General features: G+C 37.5%; 1 protein-coding gene across 2 annotated transcripts in view; it reads left to right on the forward strand.

The window, feature by feature from the left end:
• Window positions 1-583: 583 nt before the first annotated feature.
• The window catches only part of USP8 (ubiquitin specific peptidase 8), a 59417-nt gene continuing 40312 nt past the window's right edge, over window positions 584-19688 (forward strand). The window contains exons 1-4 of one of the 2 annotated variants that reach the window (XM_082649710.1): window positions 585-691; window positions 1005-1106; window positions 12979-13147; window positions 16822-16966. In XM_082649710.1, coding sequence (XP_082505836.1) covers window positions 13044-13147; window positions 16822-16966 — 249 coding nt within the window. In that variant the 5' untranslated portion in view covers window positions 585-691; window positions 1005-1106; window positions 12979-13043. Of the gene's footprint in view, window positions 692-1004; window positions 1107-12978; window positions 13148-16821; window positions 16967-19688 lie in introns of both variants that reach the window. The other variant, XM_082649711.1, reaches the window with a different exon arrangement.

Genomic DNA, 19688 nt, shown 5'->3' on the forward strand with positions numbered 1-19688 from the left:
TTATGTTTACAGATAATCGGAGCATTCAATCACCTACAAAGAATCACCTCGCGAGAAAGTTCAGACCTCTCGTTTTGTTTCTGTAAGATTGGGCTTTTAACTGTGTATGTGTATATATAATGTGCTTTAGAACTGTGTCTATTCTTCTCTTACCAGAGGCGTGGCTTCGGAGAACGTTAAACTTTTAATCAGAATTTGAGATTCAAATCCGTTTTCTAGTCTGCCTTTAAATCTCCAACCTGAAGAGGAAGAGGCTTAGCTAAGGCGTTAAGAGCAGCCCTGCTTCCTTCACAGCAAGACCCAGGATGCGAGTAACACCAGGGTGACAGAACTAAGCCCGAGAAATGCAGGGTGCAGGGGACAGGCGGACAAGCTCGCCCCAGCTCAGTGTAGCCTGGACACTACCCAGACCGTCCATCCAAAACGTCCTCCTCGGCCCTCCTTCGCCCTCCCGCGCAGCCCTCACAGGCTAGGATGAGGCTGGGAAATAGCAAATAGTCAAGGGCACGCGCGCGCGCGCCGCGCAGCCCCGCCCCTGCGTGACGTCAGAGACGCGACGCGTCGCAACGCAGTGCAAATTGGGAAAGAGGGATGAGCTGAGCTGACTTCCGTCGGGATAGAGATTTTTCTTTGGGTTGGTGGGAGATGGGCCTTTGGCGAGGAGGCCGGCATTAGCGCGCTCGGCGCCAAGGTGAGTGCGGGACTGGGTCCTGGCCTTTGTTCGTCGGGAATCCGTCCTCAGTGAACCCCTTTCCTTCCACCAGCTGCTGGTCACCCGGGAGACAAGCCGTGTCCTCGGAGGGGGTGGGACCACCCCGAACATAGAATCGGCTTTTGGAGGAAGGGACCTACCGCGAGTCTTTCCCGCTACCTACCTAGGGTTGCCCAGCGAATTCCGTGTGGGCTCCGGTTTTTCCGGTCTTAGAAGGTGGCCTTGACCATTCTTCCACCTTCTTGGACACTCAGACCGACTTTGACCTCTTTCCTCTTGCCTCCGTTTTCAGATTTTCTGCCCGTCGACCTACATTCCCAGACCTTAATACAACCTCAGAGTGTTTTCCAATCCCTCCTCTGATCCAGTCAAACTTGCTTGTAGTGAAGTCCAGGTATGAGTTTAAAGAACCTGCGAGCGCATCAGAGTTAAAACTGTGACTTCCCCAAATAAAAGCTTGTCTTTCCTAAAACGTGGCCTTTCTCCTAGAGTTGTGGGACAAGTTAATTTCACCTCGGAAATTATCAGAACCCTGAATTTGTACTTAAAGCTGCAGACCACACTTCTCGGTTTATTTCTTGCCTCCAGTTCATTTTGTGACCTTGGAGCAAGTCCCTAATCACTAACAAAATATTTACCTGAAGACAGAGGTGTTGCAGAGTCTAAGGAATTTAATATTTGTTAAGAGCCCTGAGGGTTTCAGCTGTAGGGGATGCCGAACTAAGGATTTTACTCTCTCTACGTCAGCAAGCATCCTATGTACTTTCTACTGCAGCCATGAAAAATGTCAGGTGATTTTTCTTGGGGAAGTGTTCCTCTTCTAGGCTTGCTCTGCGGCTTTGCTATGTAAGCAGATTTTGCATTTCAGCATATTCTGTTTAAGATTCATTGTTGAATGTCTTTCATGATGGATTTAGATAGTTTCTCGTGATTCCAGAGTACTGGACCAGTCTGTCAGAAAGGTTCCATAGGTTGTGCTATGTCTTTAACATGTTGAAATGTGTATTCCTTTTCTTGTGACACATTAGGTGCATCTTTTAAATTAGATGGTAAGGACTCTATAATAACAACAACTTGTCATTAATGATATAAATTTATATTAGTTGCACATAGGTATGCATTGTTTTTGAGAAAACAATGCGTGAGAAAAACAAAAATATTTTAAAGATGTCTTTCTAGAATTTAATTTTTAATATATTTACTTGAACTTTGTCAGTCATTATGGTCATTTGTTTATTAGCATGAACATAATGGGAAAGAACCAAAATGGCTTTTGTAAAGTAAGAGAGTCAGTACATCAGATTTTTTTCCCATAAAATGTCTAGCATTATATTTTATTATGAACATTTTCTACATAAAAATGTACTTATTTTGTAGAGATGAAAGGGAAAAAAGTGTCTATTAAATATGAAGTGTTTATAAAATTAGATATTATTGAGTCTTTTTTGTTTTAATCTTGGTCATTGTCCCAGTTGCCTATTGCTATATCACAGATCACTCTAAAACAAAGTGGCTTAAAACTACAATTCATTATCTCATGTTTCTGTGGGCTGACTGGACTCAGCTCGTTGGTTCTCGGTGAGGGTTTCATGTATTTGTAGTCAGATATCCAGCTAGGGTTGGAGTCATCTGAAAGCTCAGCTGGGCAGGACACCCGAGACGGCTCATTCCCATGGATGGCAATTGATGTTGGCTGGGAGTTCAACTGGAGTGCCTACAACATAGCCTCTTCATGTGTCTTGGACAGATCGTAGCATGGAGGCTGAGTTCCAAGACAAGTGTTTGAAGGGTCAGGAAGTGGAAGCTTTCTCTTAAAGTCTTTTAAAAGCCTGGACCCAGAAGTTGGCACAGCGTTACTTCCAACATTCTGTATTGGTTAGGGCAGTCAGAGCCCTCCCCCAACCAAATGATAGACTTTTTGAAGAGGAGAATGCCAAAGAACTTGTGGCCATCTTTAGCCTACCATAATTTTGTTGACTGATGTTTGGATATAATAGTAAATGCAGAATAAGTTACGCTTCTGATTTCTTTAGCCATTTCATGGCATGTTATAATTTTCGGAGCACTTTTTGTATATATTTTTTCATTGACACCTTTGAAAACTCTATAGAAGCAGATGAATTATTCCCATTTTGCAGATGATAATAAACTGAGCAGTGGCAGTGGTTGTGGTGGAGGATTTAAGGAATTTGCCCAGAGTTGTATGATAATAAGTGGAAAATGAGACTAAGACTTTTATAATACTTTTATAATATAAAATTTATTAGTAAATGATGAACTGTTATGTTAAACTTATTTGTAATAACATTTATAACCATACTAATTCAAGTAACACAGTACTCATGTACAGTGAATAAAGTTAGTGTTGAGATAGCTAAACGTTGCCTCTTCTAACACATTACAGTTTAGTCTTTCATAATACTAAATTCTCTGAAATGTACCAACAGTGATGTGAACCTGCATGTCCTTCTTGTTTTTTAAATTGAAGTATAGTTGATTTACAATGTTTCAGGAGTACAGTAAAGTGATTCAGTCATATATATATATATATATATACTTTTTCAGATTCTTTGGCATTATAGGATATTACAAGATGTAGAATATAGTTCCCTGTGCTATACCATAGGTCCTTGTTGTCCTCATTGTTTATCCATTTTATATGTAGTAGGGTGTATCTGTTAACCCCAGATTCCAAATTTATCCCTCCGTACCCCCTTTCCTTTTGGTAACCATAAATTTGTTTTCTGTGTCTGTGAGTCTATTTCTGTTTTGTAAATAAGTTCATTTGTATCATTTTAGATTCTACGTGTAATATCATATAACATTTGACCTGATGTCTTTGTAATGTAGTAAAATGAAATTATTATGCATTATAATACCAATTTCAAAACAAATTGAAAAGCTGTGGGTGTAGGAATCCTGGGGTTTTTAATTTCTTAATTACAAAATATTAAAAATTTAAATGATTTCTCATAATTTTGGTAGGTTGGGCATTATATAACTTAAGATGTTGATTTCATGTAAAATAGATAACTAGTGGGAAGCAGCTGCATAGCACTGGGAGATCAGCTCAGTGCTTTGTGACCACCTAGAGGAGTGGGATAGGGAGGGTGAGAGGGAGGGGCAAGAGGGAGGGGATATGGGGATATATGTATACATATAACTGATTCACTTTGTTATACAGCAGAAACTAGCACTAGCTAGCATTGCAAGGCAATTATAATCCAATAAAGATGTTAAAAATAAATAAATAAATTTAAAAAAATAAAATTCTACCTTAAAAAAATGTTGATTTCAGCTGAAAATTAACTGTCATCTTCATAGTGTTTTATTGCTTCTAGTAACATGCTTATATCCATTCTTTATGCCTATGGTTCCCTGTCTTGATTGCACGCTAGAATTCACCTGAGGAGCTTTATAGAAATACCTATGTGCAAGTCTCACACTCAGAGATTCTGATTGAACCATTTAGGAATGGGTCCTGGGCATCAATATTTTTTTAAAGTTCTGTAGGTGATTCTAATATACAGCTAGGGTTGAGAACCATAGCTTTTTTTTTGGTACTTACTAAGTACAGTTGGGTTCCCAGCTCATCAATTTTGCATCTGCTAAAAAAAAAAATTAAAGAGATAAAGAGGAAGAGGAGATAAGAAATGGATCAAGGTTATATAGGTAGATAGACACCTATTGTGTAAAACAGTTATCCTCGTGTTTTTTCTGGGAATGGTCCTTAATAAAACCAAAATATTTGGGCATGGTACGTTAGTGCCTGTAATATGGTACTTTGCTTTGTATTACCACTGTGTACTCATCTTTCATCCTAAGAGGTAGAAACTCCGTTAGGAGGTATATTCTTTGTATCCCCTACAGCCCCCTGTGCTACACTTTGAACAGATGTAGGTATTCTAAATGTTTACCACATTGAAGCTGGTTTTTAATCACTCTTCAGAACTAGGGCTAGTTATTTTACTCTGTTTTTCTTTTTAGCATTGTAAGAACTTTGTAACTTTGGACTTCTCTTTTTCTTTGGTTTCCATGATATTGCACTTTCCTGGTTTTCCTTCATTCTGTGTTTCTTTCCTCCTTTAGGAACCACCCCCACCCCCCAAGTTCTGAGCCCTTCAGGTATCTTGTCAGCTGTAGAGAAACAAGATCTCATTTCCTTAGTGATTCATTCTCCTGATTTTAGTTACTAGTGTAAATGATGTTTATGTTTTTAAAACTATTACAAAAGTTTAAAAATATACATAAAAGTGAAGAGAATAGAATTATTTAAACTATATCCTAGATAGCATATTATTTCAATGTCAATACTTTGTTGTCTCCCAAAACACTGAGGATTATCGAAGTAACATTAACACCTTAATAGTTGATTTAATATCTGGTCTTTCTGTAAACCTGATGTCTGATTACGTATTTACATCTCTATCAAGGCATCCTTCTTTAGATGTTATTCCTTTTGCATACACTCAACATGTTCAAATTTTTTTGTAAATCGGTGGTTCTTATTTGGGGGTAATTTTGACCCCCCCGCCCAGGGGACATTTGGCAATGTCTGGAAACAGTTTTGGTTGTCACAACTGGAGAAGGGTGGATACTACTGGCATCTAGTGGGTAGAGGCCAGGGATGCTGCTACACATCCTACAATGTGTAGGGCAACCCCACAACAAAGAATTATTCAGTCCAGCATGTGAGTAGTGCCCAATTTGAGAAATGCTGCTGTAAACTGATCAGTTTTTTAAACTTTTTATTTTTGTTAACAGCACTACCATTCTTCACATTTCTCAGGGTTGAAAGTGTGTGTGTGTATGTGTGTGTGTGTGTATACTCAAGAGAGAAAATACTGTTTCAGTCAAAGCACATTTCTACCTTTCTGTGTTCTTTTTTGCCATGGCCTGCCAGTTATTCTTTTCTAAAGTATCATTCCCTTGTTCCTGTTTCCTTCAAATCTGTCTTGCATATCCCCACTTTGACCTGCCCAGAGATACCATTTTCCCTTCAAGATCCGGCTTCTTATTGCCTGCTGAATTAAATATAAACATTTTTGGGTGGCTTCAAAAGTCCTCCATCATGTAATTCCATTTCCTTACCTAATAGAATTTATTATTGTTAGGCAACAGTTATTAAGGGTTGACTATAAGGACTACTAAGGTAGATGTTAGAGATCTAGCATGTTAGAGTTATGACTTATAAAGACATGTTAGTATAATCCCTTGATCTTATTTGATTATTTCCTAATAATCCCTATAGCATTCTTTATTTTTCTTATTACCTTCCCATACTGATTTCTCATTTTGTGTCTTTGTTCGTGTTGATTTCCTCTTCTGGCATGCCCTCCTTTCTCACTCTATTCATAGCTAACTCCTATCCTTAGGGCCGGTTTCTGTCTCTATCACAGCATCATGAAACTGCATGCTTATGAGGTATGAGTATCTTAAAGCCTAGTCATAATTGTCATTTGATCCAAATTCTGTACTAAAGGAATGCTATAGATAACAAATATTGATAGTATAGGATTTAGGTCAAGAAATAAACTCCACGGCTTCCCTGGTGGCTCAGTGGTTAAGAACCTGCCTGCCAACGCAGGGGACACGGGTTTGAGCCCTGGTCCGGGAAGATCCCACATGCCGTGGAGCAACTAAGCCTGTGCGCCAGAACTACTGAGCCTGCGTTCTAGAGCCCGCGAGCCACAACTACTGAAGCCTGCACGCCTAGAGCCCGTGCTCCGCAACAAGAGTAGCCACCGCAATAAGAAGCCCTTGCACCGCAACCAAGAGTAGCCCCCGCTTGCCGCAACTAGAGAAAGCCCGCGCGCAGCAACGAAGACCCAATGCAGCCAAAAATAAAATAAATAAATTTATATATTTAAAAAAAAGAAAGAAACTCCAAGAACTGGGACCATCAAGGATGGAAGAGGTGGAACTTAAGTTGGTTTTTGCAGGACGAGGGATCAGTACAAAAGAGTACACTCTGGGCTGGAAGAAGCTCTCCCCTCGCCCCAAGTTACCGTGAATTTTTCCCTCCTTTTGACTTCCCAGTGACTGGAGTCACGTATTAATGTACAGTGTAGGAATTAATTGTTGGCTTATTATTTAATGAGTATTAATTTGGTCTTGATAAACTAAGGTATTTGTGATCAGAAGCCCTGTGATACTCTGTCTCCCTAGAGCAGTGTTACTCAAAGTAGCCAGTCTCTTATAGTCTTGCAGCTTGTGCTAGAATATAAATCAGTACATTGCTTTCTTTGTAAAGAAAGTCTTGCTGCTATGAAAAATTTAGTGTGCTTAATAGGTTTACATTCTGTTATAAGCTTATTTTATCACAGGCTGGTAACCAACAGTTCCTCAACCAGCACTGGTCTGTGGACCACACTTGAGTAGCGTTGCTCTGCAGGAGTTTTACACTTTGAATTGTAACCTATAGACATTTCACATTTATACCCAGTGTTCTATATGTGCTTACACAGGTACACAGCCAAAACTAAAGTTTCATGAAACAGTTTTAACCTTACTATGTGTGACATGCTCTGATATTTTCTCTTCAGGTTTTTTTTGTTTTTGTTTTTTTAATGGTGATTGTGACCTTCTAAAGGGATTTTAAAAAAACACTGCTATTGTCACTAGACTCATAGTAGATACTCAGAAAATACTAGAGGTTTTTTTTAGCAGTGATGAATTCTTAAAAGGGTTGAGCCTTAACTTTAGGATTGCTTTAAAGCAGAATTATTTCATCAGTACTTACTTGTCTGTGGCATTTTAACTAGAATGAGTATAGAATGGATTATATGAAATTTAAGATAGTCAGATGATGTAGTGAATACTGTTGCTATCTGAAGGCCAGAGATGGGGTGAGATGAGATGATGGATGGCCAACAAGGACAAACTGCTTTCCTTTCAGTGTTGCCAGCAACCTTGGCAGTGGTTGGTGTGAGGCCCTAGTTAAGATATCAGGACCAGTTTGAATGACAACAAACTTCAATCTTTACTTTTTTGCTTTTTAGTCATCACTCTGTGGTTCAGGTCATCCAATCTCTACTCCTTTCTTTGGAAGGATCAGAAAAATGTCAGAGAGAGAGAGAGGGGTATATATGCCTTCCATTTTCTCCCTATTGTCAGCTCGTTTTCAGCACTGCCTGTATTTCATTTTTGGAGCATTGCTGTTTGATTAAGCTGTTGTTCTTAAATCTTTATCAGGTTTACACATCTTAAATTTTTTTTTCAGGAGAACTTTTTCTTACATTACTTAGTTATTTTATTTTTTGTACTTACAATCCTTTTTGAAGTATAACATAGTTTTAGTGGGTTATATGTTGTATTTAGTTCTAGAGCTAAACAAATAGATTTTAAAATTATTTGAGTTCTGTAGTTATTGAACATTCCTGTATAAGTATCAGTGGGTTTGTTTTTACTGTTGCAGCCAAAATAAGGAAATTGTAAATCCATTCAGTCATTCTGGCCTTAAGTTATTTTATGCCAGTCTCTTTTGAAATTTCTTTAATGGCAAAATGCAGCAGAATGACTTATCAAAAATTTAATACATTAAAGTTTACATACATTTAAGTTGGATATGTATTCTTTGCTTTCTCATATGATGAGGGAAAAATACCCTTTACCTTGTGCTTTGATTTCTGCAGAAGTATATGTGATTGTAGAGGCTAAAATAGCAATTAAGGCAATGCTGGAAGTATTTTTAACACCAGGCATCTTATTTGACAGCATAACGTATAATTTAATGAAGGAAAATGGAAACAACTGTGGTCCTTTCATGACATTATCAGAGCAAGTTCTTTATTTCAGCTGTTCTCAAAAATCAAATAAGGACAGAAAAAGTAACTTTAAAAAAGCACAATCTTTTTCCTGGAAACCCTCATTAAAACTTTGTTGTATCATAATCTTATCCCTGTAGTTTCCATTGGTGTGTCTGATCGGTTGTCACTCAATCGGAGTCCTGTCATTCTACCTTTGCAGTGTCTCTAGTATCTGTCTGCCTCCTCCATTCCATCTCTACTGCCCTAGTTCTGACCTTCATCATCTTTCCTTAGGATCATTATTATGGGTAACTAATGTCTTCCTTATCTCCAGTCTTTTAAAGCCTAACCTTGTACTGTTAGTTTAGATCATATAACTCTGTTCTTAGAATCCTGCTCTGGTTCTCTGTTACCTTTAGAAAACAAAGTAAATGCTTTAATGTGACATTCACAGCCTTCCATTTATCTGTTCCTAGACTATTTTTCAGGCCTTACTGCCTAGCAAATCCTTGTTGATTCTGTATACTAGCTAGTTCCTAAAGATGTTCTTTACTTTTTTGACATTTTCCTCAAACTCTTTCTCATCTCTATCAAAAGCCTTCTCTCACCAAGACTCACAGAAATGCTCTCTCTTCCATGATGCCTCACAAGATCCCTCTAGTCATACTTGATCTTGTTAATTTTTCTTATTGTGCATTATTTGTAACTCTTTATAGTTTGATATAATACATGTTGTATTAACACTGCTTACAACTTTCTCTTTCACATTAGTTTTTTAAACTTTGTGAGGAAATGGATCACATCTAATTTTTGAGTTCCTGGGAGCACAATGTCTTCTGTACAGTAGGATGCCTGTGAATGTTTGAATGGAATTTAACTTTGAAATAGCTAATGATTTATTATTTTAAGTTGCCTAGGTAGCATATATAGTTTTTATATTCTTTTGTCTTGTGAAGATCCAAGCTTTAAAGGTAATGATGAGAAAAAGATTTGACTGAGACATATTCTAGACCTTCATTTTAGAGGGTTCAAATAAATAGCTTTCTTTTCCCAACCAAGAAACCTAATTGTCATGAATCAACAAAATAGACTCTACCTGACTTTTTGAATATGTGTCCTGTGGTTAGACCACTAATACTTAAGATGCAGGTAAAGGATAGAGTAGGAAAAACAGATACTGTCAGACTGGTACAAGGTCACTCTGCCTAACTCTGGCATTAATCCTTATCTTAGTACATTTAGTGTTGCCAGTAAAAAATCATTGGGCTTTTTGGAAATTACATTTCAGGAGCTAGCCTATATCAGGGGAGCATATGTTGGCTTATTGTGGTTGAGTAAGCTTAAGATCCTAGCTGAGCTAGGTGGGGGCAGAAAAGTCAGGAATAACTCTTGTTACTATTATCTTACTGTCCTTTAGCCCTCCTTAATAGTCCAAGCTCCAACATCCCCTGCCCTCTGCCACCATGGTGTCTGTTGTGGCATCAGTAAGGACTCAAGTTTCCTTAAGCACCTTCCTGAAAAGTTAGTTTCTTGGCCTTACGGTGCTTTCCCTTAGTCAAAAGTATTATTTCTCAACTGTTGCTTATGTTTCAGTAGAAATCATGTTCCTGAAGCACCACTCTATCCCATCATTTTCTTTTTCATTGCCAATTTTTTTTTAAGTTATCTATAGTCTGCTTCCATTTCTTTATTCCTTAATGCTTGTACTCTTGCTTCCACTCACACCACTGTATGGAAGATGTGCTCAACGAGGTTATATATACTAGGCTCTTAAAATATTCCAGATCTGTTTTTTTCTGAATGAGTATTTAAAAACATATATATTTTATGTTTGCTTGTTTCAACCATAACTTCCTAACTTTTACATCTCTCTGAGTATTCTTTTCATATTTGTAGACAATTTATTCATATTTGCATTGTTATATAATTGCTTTCTTTAAAACTTTTTGATGAAATACATTAAGTATATTACATATTATTTTATGTTATAAAAGCCTGATAATAAAATGATCATCTGTACAAACTATTATATGTAAAATAAGCTACAAGGATATATTGTACAACAGGGAATATAGCCAATATTTTGTAATAAATGGAATATAACCTTTAAAAATTGTGAATCACTTGTGAATTGTGAATCACTATATTGTACACCTGCAACATATAATGTTGTACATCAGTTATACTTCAATAAATACATAAAACAAAACAGTCATCTCTGAGCATATGTGAACATACCACCCAACTTGAGAAATAAAACCTTACATATCGCTGAAGCTCTTTGTGTGTGCCTCCCTTATTGTATCTTCTGCCTCTCCAGAAATAGAATTTTATATTTACCATTTCCTACCTTTATAAATTTATCTGATTTGTATCCTTAAGCAATATATTGCTCAGTTTAGTTTGTTTTAAAACTTCTTACAAATGGTGTCACGTGTCAACTTTTTCACTCAGCTTTAGGGGGATAAGCAGGGGTTGAGGAGGTGGTGAGCATGGGGGAGTAGGGAATGTTCTCTTGTTAAACTGTTTATTCTGGAAGGTCAGGGACCACTTCTTATGTATCCTTCGTGTCTTTAACATGTAACAATGGTTTTTTACAAGGTAAGACACTCAATACTGTTGTCTGTATAAGTATGAGGAAATCCAGGGGATCCCTATCATATTCTGTAATGGATGCTCTTAGCTGTTTTGGTGGTGCATTGTTGATGAATTATATACCTAATCAAGAAATGAGAAAGTATTAATATTTAATATAAAATGTGACAAGAATCAAAGCAAATTGGGGTGCTTTTGGAGTTTCACATAGGTGAACAGAAGCCTTTTCGCCCCTAAAGTTGTACCTTACTCAGCATTTTAGGATTCAATGTTCATTGATGTCCATTCGTCTAATAATAGTGAACTGATAGAATGAAGAGCATTAAGGTAGTGGAAATAAGTGACAGAAAAAAAGTTGTAATCTCTCTTTTCTTTAAATTGGAAGTATAGATGATTTACAGTGTTGTGCCAGTCTCTGCTGTACAGCAGAGTGACTCAGTTTTACGCATACATACATTCTTTTTTTATATTCTTTTCCATTATGGTTTATCACAGGATATTGAATATAGTTCCCTGTGCTATACATTAGGACCTTGTTGTTATCCATTTAAAATATAATAGTTTGCATCTACCAGCCCCAAATTCCTAGTCCATCCCTCTCTCTCCCCCACTCCCCCTTGGCAACCACAAGTCTGTTCTCTATGTCTGTGAGTCTGTTTCTGTTTTGTTGATAGGTTCCTTTGTGCCATATTTTAGATTCCACATATAAGTGATATCATATGGTATTTGTCTTTCTCTTTCTGACTTAGTTCACTTAGTATGATAATCTGTAGTTGCATTCATGTTGCTGCAAATGGCATCACTTTGTTCTTTTTTATGGCTGAGTATTCCGTTGTATATATGTTACCACATCTTTATCCATTCATCTGTCAATGGACATTTAGGTTGTTTCCATGTTTTGGCTCTTGTGAATAGTGCTACTATGAACATAGGGGTGTATGTTTCTTTTTGTATTATAGTTTTGACCGGGTATATTCCCAGGAGTGGGATTGCTGGATCATACGGTAATTCTATTTTTAGTTTTCTGAGGAACCGCCATACTGTTTTCCATAGTGGCTGTATCAAAAAATGTTGTAATCTCTTAAATGTATTAATGCAGCTCTTTATTCAAATTGTAATTAGTTCTTTACAACTGAAGACCTTGTATAAATTTACTTGGGTTCCTGAAGTTTTCATTTGGTGACACTTACGATCTTGTCAAGATTCCCATTTAGTGTGCTCCGCTGATCTGCCCCATCTATATGCATCCCTGCATAGGTACACACACACACACACACACACACACACACACACACACACACACACACACACACACACACCTTAATTGTTACATACCTAGCCTTTCTTCTTCATTTTTTTTTTTTTACTACCTCAATCTTCCCAGTCAGACTTTACCAGAGCAGATGAGAAAACAAAGAATGTCATGAAACATCAAAGACCTTTTCAAAGTAAACCAAAGTATTTGGGTGTATTCTACCAAAAACATGTTCATACATCCCCAGCTTCATATAATGTGCCCTGGCTATCCCTCCCCCCAACTTGTTTCCTTTTGTAAACTGGTGAGAAAGAAATATTTTTAAATGAAACTTCCTTCTGTTTGTAAACTATACGTTAATGCAGATTTAACAGAAGAAAAATATAAAAGCTTTTATTATTCTGTTCCTTTGACAGGAAAGATTCCTAATACTTAATGCAAAATGATACAAACTAATTCATTTCGTTAATGAAAATTTGGAGGGGAAAGTAGATTGTTTATTGATACCCTGTATATTGAACTCCGAAAATAAATATTCAAGATAATTGAAAATTAACTCTGTTAGCAAAGGACACAGTTTAGGAGGTTTGTTTGTTTTTTAAACTGCTCACTTGTTTTATTGTTAATGAGGAAAACTAATGGGATTATTTGTGTTCATTTTGTTTCAGAAAAGAACTACTTTTAATGAAGTACACCATCCATTGTGAAAGTGGAGAAGTAAAGATTATTCATCATGCCTGCTGTGGCTTCAGTTCCTAAAGAACTCTACCTCAGTTCTTCACTAAAAGACCTCAATAAGAAGACAGAAGTTAAACCAGAGAAAATAAGCACTAGGAAGTGTGTATACTTTGCTAATTTGAGTCATATACAGGTATCCCCCACTATTCAAAACTAGAGTGTTCCTATGAAGCCTTTTGTAAGCCAAAATGGCATAAAGTGAGGAAACAACTTTTTTCATGAAAGCAAAAATCGCCTCTGTATTTCTTTCGATTAGTAAAAAAGGTACTTAGGTGTTCTGTAAAAGCAAAGTGGTGTAAAGTGAACTTTTGAAAAGTGGGGGATAACTGTTAACTTTTAGTTCATTTCCATTTTATTAAATGAGTTAGAGAAGTTCTTAATTTTATCTTGGCAGAATACATATATATTCTGCTAATAAGCATATTATCTGTTTTCTGGACAGTATGTTACATCATAAGTTTAAGAGGTGAAGACTGCAAGGATTCTACAAAACTCATTCAGCCACAGTTAATGTCTTTTCCTAAAACAGTGTAAAAGTACTTCTTAATTAAAGATCATTTTTATCCTTGTGTATTTCACATATAAGATCTGGTTCTAGCATAGTCTTTGATTAAAAAAGAAGAGATACGTATTTTTTATGCAGTATTCAGCAAAGTATTTATACCAATTTGACATGAAGTTTTAACCTAATGATTTTTTAAAATTTATTTTACTTGTTTATGGCTGCATTGGGTCTTCATTGCTGCACACAGGCTTTCTCTAGTTGCAGTGAATGGGGGCTGCCCTTCGTTGTGGTGCACTTGTTGTGGAGCACAGGCTCTAGGCACGCGGGCTTCAGTAGTTGCGGCACACGGGCTCAGTAGTTGTGGCGCACGGGCTCTAGAGTGCAGGCTCAGTAGTTGTGGCGCATGGGCTTAGTTGCTCCACGGCTTGTGACATGTTCCCGGACCAGGGATCAAACCCATGTCCCCTGCAATGGCAGGCAGATTCTTATATATCCTCTTTTTTTTTTTTTTAAGTCTTGTTTGTTTGTTTTATTATTTATTTATTTGGCTGTGCTGGGTCATAGTCGCGGTACGTGGGATCTTTGTTGTGGCATGCATGTGGAATCTAGTTCCCTAACCAGGGATCAAACCCAGGCCCTCTGCATTGGGAGTGTGGAGTCGCTGCACCACCAGGAAAGTCCCCTAATGATTTATTTTATGTATTTTTATTTTTCAGGGCATGTAGTCTATCTATGTTGGGGTAGACTACATGTTGAGGTAGAGGCTAGAGATGATACTTTCCTGATAACAGTTGCAGAATTTGTCCTGAGATAAAATATAATAGAGATGGAAAGGTCCAGCTATTTTGATATTTACTGGAAGTTATTTTGCTATAAAAATGGGATATCACTAAAATTGTTAACTTGTTGATAGTTTTATTTCTGTTAAGGAGGGACAGGAGACAATAGGGGAACTTTTCCTCTGAATTTATTTTGACCAACAAAGGAGAAGATTTAGAGATATATAACTATATTATTATAGAGCTGGGAGTAAGAGTTTCAGAAAGAAAGGTGGGTCTAGCCAGCCTTACACCCTACACTTGAGGTAAGCAGATTTTAGAAATCGGGGAAAACAGGTGTTCTGTGGCTGGAGATAAACGTGAGGCTCTAACAAATGATATGTATGATCCCAAATGAACCTGTGAAGAGGCATCTTAAACCTGTGTTTGCACAGGAACATCTTTATGAGTCATTTTCTAGAGGAAATAAACAAGATGGGAAGGAAATAAAACATTAAGGATGAAGACAGGAGAGTAGTAAGAACTTTAAAGAAGGTCAGGAAAGAAAATCCCAGAATGAACTAATATTCGTAAACATTACTAAGTATAAAATGGGCTTTTGAAAAGATCTTTGGGTGGGGAAGGGATAGGAAGAGTAAGAGAGGGATTGGCCTACTTCTTGAGCTTAGTTGGTAATGTTGATGGGGTGATAGAGAAAGTAGCGCTGTTTAACTCACATTGAATGATTTTCAAATAGAAAATAGTGAGAAGGGTAAAACCACCTTGAAGCTTTCTCAGAGAGCTTCATCTAATCTTAAAACAGATAAATCTGTTTTAGCAATGTCTGGTTTAGCTCTAGGACTACCCTGATCCCACAGGAAATGGTATGTTGGCCTAAATGTACCACCACAACATGTAGCACTATTCTAGAGAATGCTAGAATCCTTTTAGGATATTTGGCTGTTTCACTGGACCCACAGTGACATTGCAGCCATCTCAGCTGGGCCTGCTGCTACATATGGGCCCATGAGATATACATGCATCATGATGAAAGAAATTTGGAAAAACCTAAGGACTGTTGTACCCACTCCTAAACTCTTAGAGAATCTCCTTACTAGCTTTGGTTTGATTTACCTCTATCCTGGAACTTTGATGCCATGCTTAACAGGGCATGCACACTGACTGAAATTGTCCTTGTGTAGGACCATCTTTGGTCTTAAAGACCAGTTTGGCCCTGTTCCTTTGTGTGGTGTTCTATCTAGTTCCTTGGCCTGACCAACTTCATCACTAATCCATGTCTCAATCGTAGAGCACAGTTTGAAAAATATAGAAAACAAGATGCACTGATTTGTAGAAATAAGTTATTGATAAAGCATATGGTGTATTAGCATTGGCACTACAGCTTAGTTGCCAAAACTTTAGTCCTAAGTAAATGAATTCCTCTTGCAGAAATGTCTGTTTTATTAATTTGCTTTCTGAAGACTGTTAAACCAGGAAAATGTCCTTAGAATGAATGCCGTAGTGGACTTCCCTAGTGGCGCAGTGGTTAAGAATCCGCCTGCCAATGCAGAGGACATGGGTTTGAGCCCTGGTCCAGAAAGATTCCACATGCCGTGGGGCAAGTAAGCCCATGCACCACAACTACTGAGCCTGCGCTCTAGAGCCTGCGAGCCACAACTACTGAGCCCACATGCCACAACTACTGAAGTCCACGCGCCTAGAGCCCACGCTCCACAACAAGAGAAGTCACCACAATAAGAATCCAGCACACTGCAACAAAGAGTAGCCCACGCTCTCTGCAACTAGAGAAAAGCCCATGCGCAGCAATGAAGACCCATTGCAGCCATAAATAAATAAATTTATTTAAAGAAAAAATAAATGAATGCCGTAGACCCCTCAAATTATTTTACTGAAGTGGAATTTTAAGATGACATGTTTTTAGACTTTAAATCTCTTCTCTTTTCAGGGCCAGTGAATCAGAGTGCAGTTCAGCCATTGTGTAGAAAACTCTAAAAGATTGAACTCATGTCCCCTTTCCTGTCCCTAGTTTCTTGAGTTTTTAGGTGAGGAGAATTTTATATCATGGTTAGAAAGGAGTAAGGAGAATTGAAAAGTATTTGTTTTAACATTAAAATAATAAATATTTTAGCTCCCCTACTTCAGTACAAGTAGTATGCAGCTATGTTCTTTATAGAGTATGACTATTATATGGGTGCCAGAGGACCATTTGCCTCAGGATTATCTATTGTAGCAAATCTTTTAAAACTGGATTTAGAATGCATTTTGTACAGTTTGGTGATATACAGACAACTATTAATGAAACATAAGTATTTAATTGTAGTATAAGGGAAATTTTCATGTTGCATCCAAACTTATATCTAACTTTGTATAATTCTGAAGTACTGCAACCTAAATTATAAAATGTATTTTATTGAGTCTCTGTGGACTTTATACATGACTTTTTTCCCCCAGATGTCAAGTGTTTTCATTACTTTTTCTCTAATTTTAAGTTATGTACAGAGTGCCCTGAAGATCTTCAAGACCGCAGAAGAAAGCAGATTAGATCGTGATGAGGAAAGGGCCTATGTGCTATATATGAAATATGTGACTGTTTATAATCTTATCAAAAAAAGGCCTGATTTCAAGCAACAGCAGGTACCTTTTACTTCTATGTTTTTATTTGCTAAGTTATTTTTACACAGTGGAGCTATTGATCTCTAAAATTTTTAACTAATACTGAAATTTAGATATTGTGTAGCAGCAAGTTCAAACTTCTGCAGATAGAAAAAGCAAACTAAAGATTTTGTTTCATTATTTGCAATATATGTGTATATGTATGGTTACACTCACACTATATACACATACTTAATTTGCTGTGGATTGGTACAGGTTTATAGCAACATACAGACTCATGATTAATCTTCTGTTGTAATAAATCACTGCCAGGTCAAATAGAAGGATTCAGTTTACTCATGCATTCAATAAGAAAAATATGACTATAGTTGTACTTTTTCAAGGGTCAAGGTTTAGTCACTTGTTTTTATGTGACAGCTTTTTATATTTAATTGACACTATAGCCATATTAAAGATCTCAGTTTGCAACATTAATGTTGATTAATTTATTTAATTTAGATATTCATTTTTATCTATTTATTTATTATTTTTTGCTTTTAGTCTTTTGAGCCAGGTGCCTTTCTTCCAATTTGCTGAAGTGTGAGGAGGGAGGGAGTATGGGAGAGGTATAAATGGGTAGAGAGAACTGATGACTAGGACAAGTGTTGCTAGAGAAGAGGTTGCATTTTTATTACACCAGAAACAGACAAAAGAAGAAAATAGAGAGTGGGTTAAAGAAATGGGAAGAATATTGTGTTGGTGTTTCCACCTTTACCTAGGAATGATCTTGCTACTAGAGAATAATAGCAAAATACTGCTTATAGATTTCTTTCCTGGTAGACAAGTCATTTTATTTTTTTGGCCACAGCATGTGGCATGTGGGATCTTAGTTCCCTGACCAGGGATCAAACCCATGCCCACTGCGTTGGAAGTGTGTATGGAGTCTTAACCGCTGGACTGCCGGGGAAGTCCAAGACAAGCCATTCTTGAGTTAATATTGAGATTTTTATTTAGTTCACTTTTGGCAGAATTGTCTTGCCTCATTAAAATTTTTTTTTAATTTGTTTTATTTATTTATTTTTGGCTGCGTTGGGTCTTCGTTGCTGTGCATGGGCTTTCTCTAGTTGCGGTGAGCGCAGGCTACTCTTCATTGCAGTGTGCAGGCTTCTCATTGTGGTGGCTTCTCGTTGCGGAGCATGCACTCTAGAGTGCAGGCTCAGGAGTTGTGGCGTGTGGGCTCAGTAGTTGTGGATCACGGGCTCTAGAGCGCAGGCTCAGTAGTTGTGGTGCACAGGTTTAGTTGCTCGGCGGCATGTGGGATCTTCCTGCCTCATTTAAATTGACTTATAGAAGTGAAAAAAAAAAGTTATCTTATTCTTCGAAATAACCTTTTTTTGTCCACAGTAGTGGGACTAATAAAATTTCTTTCGGTTGTTGGTTATGGGATAACTTTAATGTTTTATTTAATGGTGACAAATGATGGCTGGTGTTTCTTCTCACCAGCAAAATTATGCTGATAATCTTTATGGGGTTTTAGATCTAGCTTTGGAAAGGTAGCTCCTTGCATTTGGAGATTCATCTTCCTGTCTACAAATGGCTGGGTTGGTCCTGCCCTTGGAACATTCTTGGACATACTTATCTGCAGATAGAGACAGAGGCTTGTCTTGCTCACTCTTTGATGGTTTTTACAGTATCTGTTAAAAAGATACTGCTTAGAGCCAGGATACGGTTCATGTGTTTAATACTTTCTGTCATCACTGATATTTTTCCTAAATCCACTGGAAGGTTTCAGAAAACAACAATGATGTAGTGGTCATTTTACTCAGAGAGTCTTTGAGTCATGTTGTTTCTGCCCAACATAAAATTGAATAAAAGCTACTCTGCTATATACATGATCTATGGGATATGAAGGACTACCCACAACTAAAAGTTTGGCTTAGGGCTTCCCTGGTGGCATAGTGGTTGAGAGTCTGCCTGCCGATGCAGGGGACACGGGTTCGTGCCCTGGTCCGGGAAGATCCCACATGCTGTGGAGAGGCTGGGCCTGTGAGCCATGGCTACTGAGCCTGCGCGTCTGGAGCCTGTGCTCCGCAACGGGAGAGGTACCACAAAATAAAGTAAAATAAAAAAATAAAAGTTTGGCTTATTTATGAGATAATAAAGAGAAACCCAGTGCCGGAAGACCCTGGTGGCATGACAAAAACATCACAGACTGGGGTAGAGTAGACCTGGGTTGGGAATGTGCTCTCTTACTTTGGGCTCTTACTTCATCTTTCCTGAGCCCCCCAGTACGTTCATCTCTAAAGGGAACCTCCTTGGTGGGTTGCTATAAGAATCGAAGATAAGTCTTGTATTATCATTCCTGTCATACTATAAGTATTCTATAAATATTGAATGGGTGAATGAATGAATGGTGGCAATTATTCTGCTTATTACTATTGTAAATGTATATTTTATTTATTAAAACATAAATCTGAAAAAAAACATAAATCTGAACCCTGTCAGAAATTAAAAAAAAAAAGATACTGCTTAAAAAGAAGTGTAAAAGTATTTACTGAAATAAATATTTTTGAAAGATTTGCGAATTTGGAGAACTTCGGAAGTTTTGGTGTTTCCTTTTTTGTCTGTTGTGGTAGGGCCAATTTTTTATGTACTTATTTAATTTTTGCTTTATTTTTCTAACTTACTGGTTACTTTTTTTTCTTTGGCAAGATTGGGAGTGGTTTTGTAGCTACCTTTTTTTTTTTTAACTTGAGAAGGTTGG

The sequence above is a fragment of the Grampus griseus genome, assembly GCF_964374135.1.
Source record: "Grampus griseus genome assembly, chromosome: 2".
Lineage (NCBI taxonomy): Eukaryota > Metazoa > Chordata > Mammalia > Artiodactyla > Delphinidae > Grampus > Grampus griseus.